The following is a 17,865-nucleotide window of genomic DNA, read 5'->3' on the forward strand; positions in this document are numbered from 1 at the left end:
ATCTATAAGCATACTAAATCAACAGGACATACATTTAATTGGGACGATGTACAAGTAAAATTTAAAGCCAATAATAAAAGTGCTAGAGAGCTGGCTGAATCCTGGTTATCAAATGAGAACGCCATCACCAGACACTTGGACATAAATCCAGCATATACAAACTTAAGAAGAACTTATTCTTAATAAACAAGACTTTACTCCCAACAACCTCACCCCACCCCACCCCGATGACCTAGTACCCCACCCCCACCCATAAGGTATTGCTATTTATTGCCATTGATTCTTGTATGTCTAAGCATTATCCTCTGATGAAGACCCCTGGTAGGGTGAAAGCTCAGGAATAAAACTACTTTATGATCGTGATTCATTTTCTCCTTTGTGGATCTCCAACTGCTAATATGCAAACCGTATCACAGACCTTCTCTTCTATATCTATATATATATATATATATATATATATATATATATATACATACATACTGCTCAAAAAAATTAAAGGAACACTTTGAAAACACATCAGATCTCAATGGGAAAAAGAAATCCTCCTGGATATCTATACTGATATAGACTGGGTAATGTGTTAGGAACGAAAGGATGCCACATCGTTTGATGGAAATGAAAATGATCAACCTACAGAGCCCTGAATTCAAAGACGCCCCAAAAATCAGAGTGAAAAAATGATGTGGCAGGCTAGTCCATTTTGCCAAAATTTTATTGCAGCAACTCAAAATTGTACGCAGCACTTTGTATGGCCCTGTGTTCTTGTATACATGCCTGACAACATCGGTGCATGCTTCTAATGAGATGACAGATGGTGTTGTGGGGGATCTCCTCCCAGATCTGGACCAGGGCATCACTGAGCTCCTGGACAGTCTGAGGTGCAACCTGGTGGCATTGGATGGACCAAAACATAATGTCTCAGAGGTGTTCTATTGGATTTAGGTCAGGAAAGTGTGGTGGCCAGTCCATCCATCCATCCATTTTCCAACCCGCTGAATCCGAATACAGGGTCACGGGGGTCTGCTGGAGCCAATCCCAGCCAACACAGGGCACAAGGCAGGAACCAATCCTGGGCAGGGTGCCAACCCACTGCAGGACACACACAAACACACCCACACACCAAGCACACACTAGGGCCAATTTAGAATCGCCAATCCACCTAACCTGCATGTCTTTGGACTGTGGGAGGAAACCGGAGCGCCCGGGTGGTGGCCAGTCAATGGTATCAATTCCTTCATCCTTCAGGAACTGCCTGCATACTCTCACCACATGAGGCCAGGAATTGTCGTGCACCAGGAGCCACTGTACCAGCATAGGGTCTGACAATTGGTCCAAGGATTTCATCCTGATACCTAATGGCAGCCAAGGTGCCTTTGTCAAGACTGTAGCGGTCTGTGTGACCCTCCATGGATATGCCTCCCCAGACAATCATTAACCCACCACCAAACTGCTCATGCTGAATGATGTTACAGGTAGCATAATGTTCTCCATGGCTTCTCCAGACCCTTTCACTTCGGTCACGTGCTCAGGGTGAACCTGCTCTCATCTGTAAAAAGCACAGGGCACCAGTGGTGCATCTGCCAATTCTGGTATTCTATGGGGAATGCCAATCGAGCTGCATGCTGCTGGGCAGTGAGCTCAGGGCCCATTAGAGGACATGGGGCCCTTGGGTCACCCTCATGAAGTCTTTCTGGTTGTTTGGTCAGAGACATTCACACCAGTGGCCTGCTGGAGGTCATTTTGTAGGGCTCTGGCAGTGCTCATCCTGTTCCTCCTTGCCCTAAGGAGCAGATACTGGTCCTGCTGATGGGTTATGGACCTTCTATGGCCCTCTCCAGCTCTCCTAGAGTAAGTGCTTGTCTCCTAGAATCTCCTCCATGCACTTGAGACTGTGCAGGGAGACACAGCAAACCTTCTGGCAATGACACGTATTGATGTGCCATCCTGGAGAAGTTGGACTACCTGTGCAACCTCTGTAGGGTCCAGGTATCGCCTCATGCTAGCAGTATTGACACTGATTGTAGCCAAATGCAAAACTAGTGAAGAAACAGTCAGAAAAGATGAGAAGGGAAAAATGTCAGTGGCCTTTACCTGTTAAACCATTCCTGTTTTGGGGGTCATCTCATTGTTGCCCCTCAAGTGCATCTGTTGTTAATTTCATTAACACCACAGCAGCTGAAACTGATTAACAACCCCCTCTGCTACTTAACTGACCAGATTAATATCCCATAAGTTTCATTGACTTTATGCTATACTCTGATTAAAAGTGTTCCTTTAATTCTTTTGAGCAGAGTATATATATATATATATATATATATATATATATATATATATATATATATATATATATATATATATCTCAGCAACACTCATGACAATGACAAAACAGTTACATTGTCAATCATGTTACGTTATTATTAAAATGTTTCCTTTTCTTTTTACTTCTCCGCTGCCAAGCGCGGGTATTTTGCTATATATAGATATAGATATATATATAGATAGATATATAGATAGATAGATAGATATGACAACAACACTCATATCAAAGACAAAACAATTACATTAACAATCATGTTACGTTATTAAAATTTTTCCTTTTCTTTTTCATAACTTCTTTAACACACTACTTCTCCACTGCGAAGCGCGGGTATTCTGCTAGTCTTTACTAATAAAAGGCAAAGCCCTCACTCACTCACTCACTCACTCATCACTAATTCTCCAACTTCCCGTGTAGGTAAAAGGCTGACCCCATCTTCACGAAATTTGGTAGGTGGCTTCTCTCAGCTAACTAAAACCGATGTACGTACTTATTTCAGTGGTATGATGCCACTGTCGGCTGCCATATTGAAGTTTCCAATGTCACTAATTGTCCAACATCCCGTGTAGGTAGAAGGCTGAAATTTGGCAGGCTCATTCCTTACAGCTTACTTACAAAAGTTAAGCAGGTTTCATTTTAAAATTGTACGCGAAACGGTCAACAACATCCGCCATGTTGAACTTTCTTATTCTTGGCCCCATCTTCACTAAATTTGGTAGGCCGCTTCCCTGCGCTAACCGAAACCAATGTATGCATACTTATTTCGGTGGTATGACGCCACTGTCAGTCGCCATATTGAACTTTCCAACGTCACAAATTCTCCAACTTCCCGTGTAGGTAGAAGGCTGAAATTTGGTACTTATTTTGGTGGTGTGATGCCACTGTCGGCCGCCATATTGAACTTTTCAACGGTCTTTGTTACTTATGGGCCCATCTTCAAGAAATTTGGTACGTGGGTTCCCAACGCTAACTGAATCCTACTTAAGTACATATATACGTCCATAGCCTGCAGTTCGGTCACCATGTGAGGCAGCGTTGGGTCCCCCATCCCAACGCCTCCCACGTTATTGGCTGCCTGCCTATATAAGGCCGTCCGTCGCTCCAGTCTCTTCATTCCCTTCCTTTCTTCGCCACGGGATTCACGTCTCCCTGCTGATAACTACAGCCTTTTTATTTAATCTACGGCTTCTCTGCTGTTTTATTGTTCATTTATTACGATTATAGTTATTGTGTAGGTATTTTAGACTTACTTTACATTGTTCAGGTACCCATTTCCTTTATCATTCCAACCGTACCCCCATTAACATGTCTATGGAGGTGATCACCATCGATTAAAGAACTGTCACTTACCGAGATGGCACCTACCTTTTCCATTCTCTTTGTTACATATTGAATGGCCATATCAGGCTCACTCGATATCCGGAGAAACATTGTGTCTTATGTTATTGAATGACTGGGACAGGTTCAAGGTGTGGACTGATGACGGTACAGGAGATAATTATTCTACATAGGAGCACTAGAAGAGTGAAATGCTTAAGCCCTTCACCTATGGTTCTGCATGTGAGTTGATGGCTGCCGGTGAATTGTTCGGTTGTCGCTTTCAAGTGTACCAAAATGGCCAAATATTTTATACCTTTCGACAACCGCCAATGCCTCTTAAACATCTTAGATTGACAGGTGACGATTTCAGTAGTGGACACTTTGATGTTTATGAATGTTTAAACTCTCAAAAGCTGGATGTGAAGTTATCGATGAAAACGGTTGTATACTTACAACGCTTGACAGATACCGAATGTCTCTTCAACACAAGTCCTACAAATACTTTCGTAATTGAAACAAACCATGAAAGTCAAACCGATTATGACAGCAGCAATCCAAGCTGTGAGATTTGAAACAAGATTACTGTTCACATGGCCAACTGTACGTTGCATGCTCAAGAGTAAGCTCAGCGCACAGCTTGGTCATATTACAACCGGAGGGCCGAACTCGCAATGTGGTATACAAAGAGATCCTTAACAAATAATTATTGGTATATTTTCCCTCAGTTTAAAAAGGTTTAATTTTCTTCTTAATAAAAATTTTAAGGCAGTACTTTGCCGCTGCGAAGCATGGGTATTTTGCTAGTAGTAAACTAAATGTAAAAACATTGAATAACACTGAGAAAACCTTGAAATACAGAGAAAACTAACACTGCAAGAGTTTGCGCTATAGCGCTATGAACCGCTCGCTAAAAACACTTTTTATTTTTTTTATGAGTTTTAAGCACAGGGAAAAAAATGAACATTTGAAAAAATCCGTAATTTAATAAACCACCAAGAAAAATAACATTGCAACAATGCACGCTATGAACAGATCGCTGGAAACAGAGGTGAAAACAAAATCAAGCCCAGTGCATTCTTTAACTACCTTCCTACCTTAATGCGTCCAGCTCTCTCTCGCGCTGCCTGTGTGTCTGCATCTCAGGCTGCCTCTCTGTGTGTGTGTTTGTGTGTGTGTGTGTCGGTGTCGCAATCTCTTGCACGCTGCTCTCTCTGGCGCTTCCTCTGTGTGTGTGTGTGTGTGTGTGTGTGTGCGTGTGTGCATCTCTCTCGCACTGCCTGTGTGTGTGCGTGCACGCACCTCTCCTGCGCTGCCTTTGTGTGTGCACGCGCGCCTCTTTTGCGCTGCCTGTGTGTGCCTCTCTCGTGCTGCCTGTGTGTGTCTGTGTGGCGCTCCCTCTCTCTTTTGCTCGCTGCACAGGAAATGCACAGGGAGAGACTGAACATGTACAAACTGAAAGGGAAACTGGCTTGGTAGTGAACTGAGGCAAAAGTTTGGTGAACTTTTTGGTCGTAAACCGAGTTGTACGTGTACCGGGACGTTTGTGAACCGAGGTTCCACTGTACCTGAATAGACTAGTCTCGGCGTGTACAAATCCATGTCCAAGTAGTAAAAAACTGTCCAGGAAACGAATCCACATACAGTATATAAGAAAGTGGTAGGAGTGATTATAGAGAGCGATAAAATGGTGGAAACATAAAGTCATACACAGAGCTGCTGGAAAGGCTGCCACTCACGGCAGCACCTAATGACTAATACAGTGTGTGACCATCACAATAAAAAAGAAATACATTAAACAATACAAACTAAAGTGCACATAGTCTTTAAACAAAAAAAGTGCATTTAACTTAACTAAAAATGGCCACTGGTGTGTCTTAAAGTCCGAATGTTTAAATAAAGCTTCAATACAGATAAAATAAAACAACATACAGTTTATATAAGATTCGGTTCATATATTCCTGATTGCAGTGCAGGAACGTGAGCATTTTGACATGCTCTGGTGTGAGGCTGGCTCTCTTCTTTGAGACAATGTTCCCAGCTGCTGAGAAGAGATGCTCAGAGGGAGTAGAGGTTGCAGGAATACACAAGAATGATGTTACAGACAGAGAACGATGTTTTAATCATCACACTCTGAAGGAAAAGTGTTGTAGTTTATAACATCATGTACTATATTATGCCAAAATAAAAAAAATAATGGACTAAAATATGTAACAAGCTAATTACTGATATACTGCAAAACACAAGTTACCTAACCTTAGTTGGAGATGGTTTGCTATTCATATGAACTCAAATATGATTCGAAAAAAGAAGAAAAAAACTAGGAGGGCTCAGCTACTATACTATATTGTAGCTCCAAACACGTAAGCAAACATAACTGAAGTTTTATTCACTTAACCCTTAAACCGCCGCAACTGGCTAGAGTCAGTTTCCAGTGCAATTTGGAAGCACGCCGAAGCGGAGTATATGCGGCGATGTATATTTGGCGACGTACATTCATTGAACTCCACAGCCGGGTAAAGCTGTTTCTCAGTGCAGTTTGCCAGCACGCCGGAGCCAAGTATATTCAGTGATGTATATTCATTGAATGCTGCAACCAGCTGTAGTCGTGTCTCAGTGCAATTTGCCAGCACGCAGGGGGCGAGTATATTCAGCAACATACATTCATTGAACCCTGCAACTGGCTATATTTACGTCACAGACCAATTTGGCAGCATGCCAGAGCTGATCAGTCAGTGCCGTACATTCGTTGAGCAGCCAGGTCATGAGCAATGCCGTCCCCGGCAGAACTGAAGCACCACTGTCTCTGGGATTCAGCCGCTGTACTAGACGAGCCTGTAATCATAAGCATTTACCTCTTGAGAGTTTGCTTGCAGCCAGTTCAAGCGCAGTTGGCTCTGTGATTTACTGAATTTCATCAATGGCTTCAGTTGCACCTTGAACATACAGTATAAAAATAGATTGTTGCAGTAGGTTTTTTTAATGGTTTTTACAGTTCATTTGCCGTGTGTAAAATCAGTGTTGCAGTAATTGTGATACTCTTTGCATGAAAAAAAAGTGTTCCATTAAAATTTCACATTTTCTTTGTGAATTGTGACGTTTACTTAAACAGTGCAGCTAAAAAGTATTTGGCATCCAGGGGTGCATTAACCCCCAAGTATGTGTGGATTTAAGGGTTAACTATCATTGTCAAAACCGTGATGTACACATTATAGAACAAACATCAACATTAACATGTGACACTAACTTTACTCGCTACAACTTACCTCTCAAGAAACGGGGGCATCACAGCTACAGGATGCTTTCGTTTCAGATGCTCATGCATCGTGTGGTGCTGCTGTGAAAAGAAAGCTCCACTTTACATAATCTGCATTCAACTTTGTTTTCTTTTTTCAGTGAAGTTTTCCCACACTTTAGAAAGTTTCTGTCTCAATTTTTTTCCATATTCTTCCCCCTCTATCTGACTCGCCATTGCAACCACGTTTATTTTCCTCTTCTTCTCCTCAGACGTTGTTCTTCGTTGGTAGGACTGTGTGCACTTTTGACAAACAAAACTGCCCCCAGACATTCATGTAGTGCATTGCAGTTACAAAAGCCAATGTGGTTCTCTGTGATTGGAGCCTCTATTGAAGGTTCCGTATATGACGCACCAACGATAAAAAAAAATCTGCGTCAACGATTTTTTGTAGTCGACGTCGTCGATTACGTCGGCTAATCGTTTTTGCCCTACTTGACATTAGCTTATGGAGGGATATAAACTGCAGTGAGGAACACAACTGTATAATCTCTCTGCAGATAGATACTGTAGTTCTGCACTTCAGTGTTATGAATTCTAAGTCTGGAGAGTGATATTGTTCAGCAATGACTATGGAGATGCACCAAGCATTATTTACATATATGCACACACTGCCTTCCTTGTCCTTACCAAATTTAGCAGTCTGATCCAAGCGGTAAGCAGTCTGGCCTACAAGCAGAATAACCACATCAGGGATTTTAGCGTTCAGCCAGATTTAGATTAAAAAGGAGACGCAACTTTTCATCCTGAGTTGAATATAGACTGGGTGTTCACAGCGAACAGACTGGTTAAAGTTGGTTTGTTCAGGGTGTTCTTTACCCTAGCATGGACACCGGCTTTCTTACCCCACTTCTGCTTCCTGTTCCATCTCTGCCTGCAACTCCTCCTCACTGGAATAGTAATCCGGGCGAGCACCAATGTGCTAAAAAGCTCATCTGGGATATTGGAAGGCAGTGGTGAAATAAAGCTTTTCATTCCAATATCCAGTATTTCTTGCAAGCTGGTGGAGTCCCACACCCACTTGAAATGGTGCTGATGTTTTTCGATACTTTCCCAGCACACTCCGAACACCACAGAATCCCTCGCCTGTTGTAAGTCCATAAAATACATGTAGTCTGATTGGGTGTACTCCTGTGCCCCCTCCAAGAATGTTCATGAGGGTAAAGAGCTGGTCCACTGTTCCTTTGCCTGGATGGAATCCACATTGCTTCTCCTGGATCTGATGTTCCACAACTGGGCGAAGTCTCCTTTCTGGAACTCTGGCATAAGTGTTTCCATGGAGGCTGAGGAGTGTGATCCTCAAAAAGTTAGAGTACACCCTCCTGTTCCCCCTTTAAAAATGGAGATCACCACCCCTGTCTGCCACTCCAGAGGCACAACTCACAATGACCACACAAATTGAAAAGCTGTGTCAGCCATGACAACCCAACAATGTCCAGAGTTCATGGTGAACCTCTTCAGGTAGACTCCTTTTCAGGTGACTTTCATTCCACATGGCTTACACTGGGTTTTATTTTCGTCAGCATTGTAATTAAAGTTGGTCTGTGAGCCTGACTGCTTTTTTTTACCTGAGAATCACGTTGGCCAGCAGAGCATAGTAGAGAGGAGCAGGATTCTGGTGGACGTGATGATTTCTTGATGGAATCGAAACTAATGTTAGCTAATTACTAGCGTGCATACAAATTTAAAAAAATTGCAGCCCTGCATTCAAGCTCATTATTTGTTAGTGGACCAAAGAGCAAAAAAATTCACATTGCTCAATGTTCTGTAACATTTTCATTTTGTTTACTTTTCGTCAACAATGGTTTTATAAGCATTCGTCTTAGTTTTTGTCATTAATGGCGCATTTTTGTTCCATTTTTGTCACAAAATTTTCTTTATGCAGGAAAAGGTGCTTGATTGAAATTATGTCAATCATATCTTGGAAAACTCTGGAGAAATGCTTGAAAGTGCCCGAAATTCACCTGATAAACACTTGAAAAGGACATTAAAAAGCTTGAGAAAATGCTCAACAAAAAAAAAAAAGCTGGCAATCTAGTTAACTTAACACACATGTACAGTGGAACCTTGGGTCACGGCCATAATTCTTTCCAAAACTATGGCCATAACACGATTTGGTCGTGACCCGAAGTAATTTCCCCCCATAGGATTGTATGTAAATACAATTAATCCGTTCCAGACCGTACAAACTATATGTAAATCTGTTTTCTTTAAACATTTTTAAGCACAAAAATAGTTAATTATATAATAGAATGCACAGTGTAATAGTAAACTAAATGTAAAAACATTGAATAACACCGAGACAAACACCCAGGCTCCCTGCTCAGCAGCTCGCTCGCTCTCTCTCTTCTCGTGCGCTCGCGCTCTCTCTCTGTCTCTGTCTCCTGCATCGGCTTTCTCCTCCTGCTTCCTGCCTTCTCCTGCAACCTCCCGTTCTTTCCTGTTCTCTTCTTTTTTCCCTTTAGCCGACTCGCGCTTCTATTTATGAAGAGGCGTGGTAGTCGTGGCAATCAGCAGCTCTTGGGAACAATTACGGATGCGGACCGCATCGCGAACTCCTCAGGAACCACTTCAGCCACACACCACCACGCCCCCTCGCTAAGCAGCGAGTGTGGTGATTATTTATTAAAACTGTCCTTTTTGACAGGAGCTGTGGACCTGCTATACCACAAGAGGAAGCTGGGTTGAGAGGAGGTTACAGTTTTGAGGGAGAGTCCCTCTGCATGATGCACCGCAAACAATATACAGTAGAGAGAGACTGCAGAAATCATCGGCGCGTACGAACACGAAGGGAAACTGGCTTGTTCGTCAGCCAAGTGTGTGGTCATGAACAGATGCAAAAGTTTGGCGAACTTTTTGGTCAGAACCCAATTTGTACGTGTTCAGAGATGTTCGTGAACCGAGGTTCCACTGTATTTTTAACGTGAATGGAAAACTTAACAAATAGTTCATTACATTTGAAAACTGCATTTTTTAAAATCTATTTTATTGTTTACTAGCAAAATACCCGCGCTTCGCGGCGGCGAAGTACTGCCTTAAAATTTTTATTAAGAAGAAAGTTAAACCTTTTTAAACTGAGGGAAAATATACCAATAATTATTTGTGAAAGATCTCTTTGTATACCACATTGTGAGTTCGGCCCTCCAGTTGTAATATGACCAAGCTGTGCGCTGAGCTTACTCTTGAACATGCAACATACAGTTGGCCATGTGAACAGTAATCTTGTTTCAAATCTCACAGTTTGGATTGCTGCTGTCATAATCGGTTTGAGTTTCATGGTTTGTTTCAATTACGACAGTATTTGTAGGACTTGTGTTGAAGAGACATTCGGCATCTGTCAAGCGTTGTAAGTATACAACCGGTTTCATCGATAACTTCACATCCAGCTTTTCATAGTTTAAACATTCATAAACATCAAAGTGTCCACTACTGAAATCATCACCTGTCAATCTAAGATGTTTAAGACGCATTGGCGGTTGTCGAAAGGTGTAAAATATTTGGCCATTTTGGTACACTTGAAAGCGACAACCGAACAATTCAGCGGCAGCCATCAACTCACATGCAGAAACATAGGTGAAGGGCTTAAGCATTTCACTCTTCTAGTGCTCCTGTGTAGAATAATTATCTCCTGTACCGTCATCAGTCCACCCCTTGAACCTGTCCCAGTCATTCAATAACATAAGACACAATGTTTCTCCGGATATCAAGAGTGAGCCTGATATGGCCGTGCAATATGGAATGCTGGAATGATAAAGGAAATGGGTACCTGAACAATGTAAAGTAAGTCTAAAATACCTACACAATAACTATAATCGTAATAAATGAACAATAAAACAGCAGAGAAGCCGTGGATTAAATAAAAAGGCTGTAGTTATCAGCAGGGAGACGTGAATCCCGTGGCGAAGAAAGGAAGGGAATGAAGAGACTGGAGCGACGGACGGCCTTATATAGGCAGGCAGCCAATAACGTGGGAGGCGTTGGGATGGGGGACCCAACGCTGCCTCACACGGTGACCGAGCTGCAGGCTATGGACGTATATATATTTGTAAGTAGGATTCAGTTAGCGTTGGGAACCCGCGTACCAAATTTCTTGAAGATGGGCCCATAAGTAACAAAGACCATTGAAAAGTTCAATATGGCGGCCGACAGTGGCATCATACCACCGAAATAAGTACCAAATTTCAGCCTTCTACCTACACGGGTAGAATTTCGAAATGAAACCTGCTTAACTTTTGTAAGCTGTAAGGAATGAGACTGCCAAATTTCAGCCTTCTACCTACACGGGAAGTTGGAGAATTAGTGACATTGGAAACTTCAATATGGCGGCCGACAGTGGCATCATACCACCGAAATAAGTACGTACATTGGTTTTGGTTAGCGCATTGAAGCCACCTACCAAATTTCATGAAGTTGGGGTCAGCCTTTTACCTACACGGGAAGTTTGGAAAATTAGTGACGTTGGAAAGTTCAATATGGCGGCCGACAGTGGCGTCATACCATCGAAATAAGTACGTACATCAGTTTCGGTTAGCGCAGGGAAGCCGCCTACCAAATTTTGTGAAGATGGGGCCAAAAATAAGAAAGTTCAACATGGCAGACGTTATGACCGTTACGTGTAGAATTTTGAAATGAAACCTACTTAACTTTTATAAGTAAGCTGTAAGGAATAAGCCTGCCAAATTTCAGCCTTCTACCTACACGGGAAGTTGGAGAATTAGTGAGTGAGTGAGTCAGTGAGGGCTTTGCATTTTATTAGTATAGATTTGTATGTTATTGGTAGAAAATTCTGACCTAATTAGATCCAAAGGGCAGTAATGTACGACACATCTGTAATAGTAAAAACTTCAAACATATTTTTACTGAGTGATCTATTTAAAAGGGTATGACTGTATAGCTGTTGTATTTTAATACAGGTGCACAGTGACAACAGTGCATAGTATTGTGGTAGAGCTTTGTTTTCTTACTGCTTCAGAGTCCTGCATTGAAATCTCAGCTTGACTACTACAGTTTTCCATCCACATCCCAAACGGCCAAATGCGTAGCTAACTGGCTATGACCCTGAATTGAAGTGAATAATCACTGTCAAAGTTTATATTTGCAATTGATTAAAAGTTTTTTGCTAAATGAAAACAGAAATAGGTATGACACAGTAGTTTTGTCCATGGACAGACACCTGTTCTAAAATATAGATATGTCCATCGGGGAATATTAGCTCCATTAGCTGGGAGGTCAGGTCAGGTTGGGGAGCATGGATTGGTACAGCGTGTTGCTGCATTCACCACACAGTGAAACTGCTAAGGATCCTGGTTGGCAATTCTCAAGGCAGATACACGATCCAGTCCCACCCTCCAGAAATTACTGTCTGCCTGCCGTGGTCTGATGTTACGTGTGCATCCTCTTGGCCTATTTCAGTAAACTGGATCACCCTCAGGGAATCGTGTCACATGGCTGTAAGTGCCGTATTTGACACTTCCTTACAATGCAGGTAATGTGCCTCATTTGGGACTTGTTCAACACAACATCAAACCAGCGGTATCCAAGGATACTTCGAAGAGGCACAGTACTGAAGGAGTCCATTCTTAGTTTAAGGTCACAGGATAACATCAATGTCTCCCAACCATATAATAAAAGAGTAAGCTCCCGAACTCTAAAGACTTGTACCTTCATCCTTTTGCAAAGATATCGAGAGCGCCTCAAACCCCTTTCCAGTGACCTCATGCTCTCTCATTGCATCTACTGACTTGATAGGAAGAGTCACAAGAGACATGAATGTCGCTGTCGAGGTAAGTAAACTTCTTGACAAGGTCGACGTTCTCTCTACAGAAAGACACAGTGCTGATAGAAGTGCACAACAGGTCATTAAAGGCCTGGATCTTGATTTTTATCCAGGACACTCGCAAGCCCAGACGCTAAGACTCCTCACTCGGTCTATCAAGAGCTCCAATCATGGACTCTTATTAATTCCGCAAAGATCACAGCTTCATTGGCAAAGTCAAGATCACTGTATCTTTATTCACCAACAGATGCCTCGCAGCTGCTGGACCTCACGACTGTGCCCAACACCCACTCCATGCAAGCACTGAACAGTGCAGGAGCAAGAACACATCCCTGATGAACCCCAGAATCATCTGGGAAAAGCCTCCACTCCATTCTGCACAGCACTCGCATCACCAGTGTACAGGCTGCCCATGATATAGAGCAACTTTGGGGGATCCCACAATGTTTCAGGATGTTCCACAGGGCAGCTCAATCAACTGAGTCAAACGCTTTACAAAAATTGTCAAAGGCTGCAAACAAACTGCCAGTGTTTGCGTTTGCACTCCATGAGAATGGTGGTTCCACTGTGGAAATGTAGTTTCACGTACAGTGATGCTGCAAAGTGACATCAGCAATAAACTAATCATTGACAAAAATCGATCACAACATGAATCATAATTTTATGCTTATATTGTATTAAAGATTATTTTACATACAAATCCACAAACCACCTCTGCCAGGTAATGCCTGATAAAAGTTCACAGATATACAGTAAATGCATCAGTTGGCTGTGGTGCTCTCAGTGCTGTGCACCATTCCAAATGCTGACAGAGCTTGCAGAAGTTTGGAGGGTTGCAAGGTAAAGAGGGTTTCAATTCAAACATCAAAAGATTGAGCATTCAGCAGTTGTGGCTGTGGTTAAGTTGTGGGGTTTCAAATTCCAGCATGAAGTCATACTTATTTATACCTTTTAAGGTAATAATGTTTTCGTACAGTAAAGCAATAGGTGTTGAAAACAGGAGCTTCTGAGAACAAAGAACATTATCATAGTTCCTACTGGTAGAGTCCAAGAATTAACTTTCATACAGACTGATGATGTACAATAAAAACAAAAAGCAAAAATGCAGGTTATTTCAGTGTAAGACTTATTGAATGGTACATACCACAGTGACCCATTGGATATTGACCAAACTTCATGGCATCTACTGTAGCTGTGTCACATTTTTTGTTTGATCTATAGTTTTTGGTTACTTTTTAGATGCTTAAAAATTTATCTCTCAAGTATAACTGCAAAAATATACAAAAGGCATTCACTGCATGACCCTGATCTTTTCTCCCCTTTTTATTCAAGCTCTCACCTTAACTTGAAAGTCATTCTTCTCTGTTGCACTTGATTCTTAGTGGTAACTGACCCATTTTCTTCTGCATACTTTGGTTTTGCTACCCGCTGAGCCTTCCTGATTTCATTTGCCAAGATCCCTTGATATTTCAGATAAGCAATCAAATGGCTTAGACATTTTTTTTTATTACTTTTTGTATCACGTATTCACAGTCTGTATGTATTAGCCCTAAACCATTTAATTTTTCTTTCAGGGTAATGAATTACTGAGGAGAGGCTTCTTAACAAGAATGGGACTTTTGACAATGGGAGGATCATCTCTTTTGTACATGAGATGGAGAATTATGGGTACAGGCCCTCCAGCCTTTACAGAAGTAGATAATCCAGCCTCATTTTCAGATAAAATACTTGTGAGAGTAAGTATTCAAAAATGAATGTTGTCTTCCTACTCTGTCATTGGGGCAGTTTTAAAGATACTGCAAGTTAGTGTACTGTATTTCTTTATATTTATAATAGCCCACGTTTTAGAATTCCTGATAGTCACATTCTAATCTTCAGCATGTGTATGTTATTTGAGGTAGTAGACTGATCAGAAACAACCAAGTAACTCAAGAATGTCCTATTGTTCTACTTGAGACATTATATTCCTTTATTTGATTGAGTTATAGGTATACTCATGCCAAAAGTGCAAAGAGACATAGTGCAGTTTTAATTGTAGCATGAAAAAGTTGAATTCTTAAATACCATATTTTAGTCATCTACCCTTTATGTGCTTTAAAGAGGTTTTTATTCTGTAAAATTTCTTTTGTATGTTAAATTTGAAGTTTGTATGTGTGTGTGTGTTTTATTTTTTTCTAGTTTTTAATTTTAAAATGGTGAAGGGTAGGTCTGACCCCCTGCAAGTCTGAATTGGATTATGTGAATTTAAGTATACTCCGTTATGTAACACTAGGTATGACAGAATAAAACACAGGATTATTCAAATTTTTTAAAATTCCTATTTTAAAGGGAATGTATTGAACTATGGCTTGCTTTATCCCCATGAGTGTTTGATCATTTTGAGAATTGCACTGTACAAAATAGCGTGGATTTTTCTCTGATTAACATGTCACGTTTGCACATTACATCCAGGGATAGCCTACTTATACTGGTTTTACGCCTTCTGATGGCAATAATGAAACAAATAACCTTCTGTCCAGTAAGAAATAATAGTTTATGACTGTTATGTGGAAGTTGTCAGCAGACAACTCTAATCTGTAAATTATATTTGACAAAAAGGTGACTCTTAAACGTTGATTTATATTTTTTGCAGCTGGTTGTTGTAGCTCTAGGAAGATAGTGGTGGGTAGTAAGCTTGAGTAGTCCCACGATGCTTTGAAGAGATGTTTCATAGAGCTAGACCGTCATATTTGTTTGAGGACTTCATTTTTCTTGCCTACTGTTTAAGCAGAAGAATGCAGACTTAGGCATTCAGCCTTAGTTGCAACAACACGTTGTGGATGTTTTTTTTTTTTGTTTTTTTTTCCCCCCAGTGGTTAATTAACATGGAACATCTGTCAGTATTGAAAATCAATGTTGTTTTTTTTCTATATATTTTGTAACATAAATAATCATTTTCTATATCTATAAAACACACATTTTATTGAATTGAACTGTCATTCAAAAGGTAGATCTCTTGGATCAATGCATTGAAAGGTAAGTTACAGTTGGCCTTTAAAGCTGATTAATGTATACATTTTATTTAAAGTATGTTTTACTTAATGTTTTCTATAGTTTTCCAAATTGTCATGAACTCATTGGAGATCACAGTCACAATTCAAAGACAATATGGATCTCACTGTATCCTACTGGTACTGAAAAATAAACTATTTTGTCAAAAAAGGCTTTAGGCATTATTTTTGTGATTTCATTGTTTGCTGTAATTTATTAAATGGTTTAATTAAATAACTCTAGTTTTCTTTTTTTATAGACTGTGAACTATAATTACTATTACTCTTTGAATGCTTGGCTGCTTCTGTGCCCCTGGTGGCTGTGTTTTGATTGGTCCATGGGATGCATTCCACTTATTGAATCAGTCATTGACTGGAGAATAATCTCTGTAGTGGTGCTCTGGATCTGCTTGATTGGTTTGGGAAACCAAGCTTTAAACTCGGGAGATAACAGTACTAGAAGGTAAGAGCAAGGTTCATTTAATAAGTACTACATGTAATCAGAATTATACAAATTACTTTTTCTAAAAGATACAATGCCATTCTTTTAAAAATGTTAACTAAAGAACATATTCTTGTAAATAATACCTTAGACATTGAGGTTTTTATGACCAGGTAATAAACCAAAATTCTGTGGTGTTTTTTTCCAGGTTTAATTCAATGATCAGTTGTGCAGTGGTGTATTCTTTAATTGCTTTGTGCATTCTATCTAGCTGAAATGGTTTGTGGAGAATTAAAATAAAAGATTTTCAGATTTCTGTGGCCTGCATGCATTTTTTAAAATTATGGCGGTGTGGGAATGTGATCTGATATAGCCAAACTGATTATTATTTTATTTGTTTTGTGGGTGGTATGGTTGCAGTGCTTTTTATTAACTGCTTCAAAGCCCTTTGTAAAAATCCTTGCCTGATTAGTCTCTGTGTATAGTTTGCACATTATCCTTGTATTTGCTTGGATTTTCTTTGGAGAACTCTAGTTTCCTCTCATAACTACAAAGTGTGCAGGTTAGTTTGATTGATGGTACTAAATTGGACTAGTACATGTGTGTTCATGAGTGAGCATTCTGTACAATAGGCTGATTATTTGTTCAGATTTGGTGCACACCTTGTTCAAGACACTGCCATGATAGACACTGGACTCCTCCGTTTTTTGTCTAAAATTCAATAAATTAATAAAACTGAGCATAGGCCTCAAAATTGTATATCTTCTTTCACTGTCATTCCAGCTTTGGTTTTAATACAGTATAACATTTTTCAAACCAATTTATAACTCTGATCCTCTCATGAAGAGAAAATGTCTACAGCAACAGGAGACTTGCCCAAGTTTGAAGCCAACTCAGTTTGCAATATATTTTAAGCAGGTGACACTAAAAGCAGATGGTTACAAACAGCAGTTATCATGTGACAGGCAAAGGCACATGTTCAACTAGACTTGTTGAATACAGTAGTTTTATTTCCAGTTAATCAATCGGCAGTTATGCTGCATGGGCTGTAGAGTTGTGCAATGTCTTAAAAGTTCACAGCGTAATTTCAAAACATTGATAATATGATACCATAGCCTTTAGGAGAGATGTGGGAGATGGAGAGAGGCTTGTTGATTATGAATAAATAGCTGTTTTACCCATGTACCTTGGAAGGCATCTACATAGAGTGGTGAGGGAGTAGTGTGTATTTTAGCTTGGGATGCAAGAGCTTTGTTTACTCACAGATTGCTGCAACTTTGCACTTGTAGCTGTATTCAGCAATATAATATTCAAAAGTGATTCAATCCAAGTTCATTTAAAATTTGTACAAATTGTTATGCTTTATTGGTACAAAACTCAAAGTAGATCTGCATTATCTTAAAATGTATTTGAATAAATGTCTACCAAAAGAAACTAAAAATTGCTATAATTCGTTCAAACAGGGCCTCCTCAGTCGTTCTCTTTCTACCATCTTATGAACAAAATAATGTACTCCGCATGTGTTAATGAAAAAAAAAGTTCTTCATTGTATTTCATCCTGGTGTGGCTATAGCACGTTTTGCTTTTTCTTATCATGCATGCAAATGACATTCAGCAAAAAGTGCATAACACTGAGTATTGATTGGTATTGCGGATTTGCCATGTATGATGTACACGCAGAAGGATAAC

General features: G+C 40.4%; 1 protein-coding gene across 7 annotated transcripts in view; it reads left to right on the forward strand.

The window, feature by feature from the left end:
- The window catches only part of tmtc4 (transmembrane O-mannosyltransferase targeting cadherins 4), a 221,270-nt gene that overhangs the window by 81,485 nt on the left and 121,920 nt on the right, over positions 1 to 17,865 (forward strand). For all 7 annotated transcript variants that reach the window (XM_039744797.1, XM_039744801.1, XM_039744799.1 and 4 more), the window contains exons 8-9: positions 14,280 to 14,441; positions 15,995 to 16,197. In XM_039744797.1, coding sequence (XP_039600731.1) covers positions 14,280 to 14,441; positions 15,995 to 16,197 — 365 coding nt within the window. The remainder of the gene's footprint in view (positions 1 to 14,279; positions 14,442 to 15,994; positions 16,198 to 17,865) is intronic.

Source organism: Polypterus senegalus, chromosome 2 (genome assembly GCF_016835505.1).
Source record: "Polypterus senegalus isolate Bchr_013 chromosome 2, ASM1683550v1, whole genome shotgun sequence".
NCBI classification, from domain to species: domain Eukaryota; kingdom Metazoa; phylum Chordata; class Cladistia; order Polypteriformes; family Polypteridae; genus Polypterus; species Polypterus senegalus.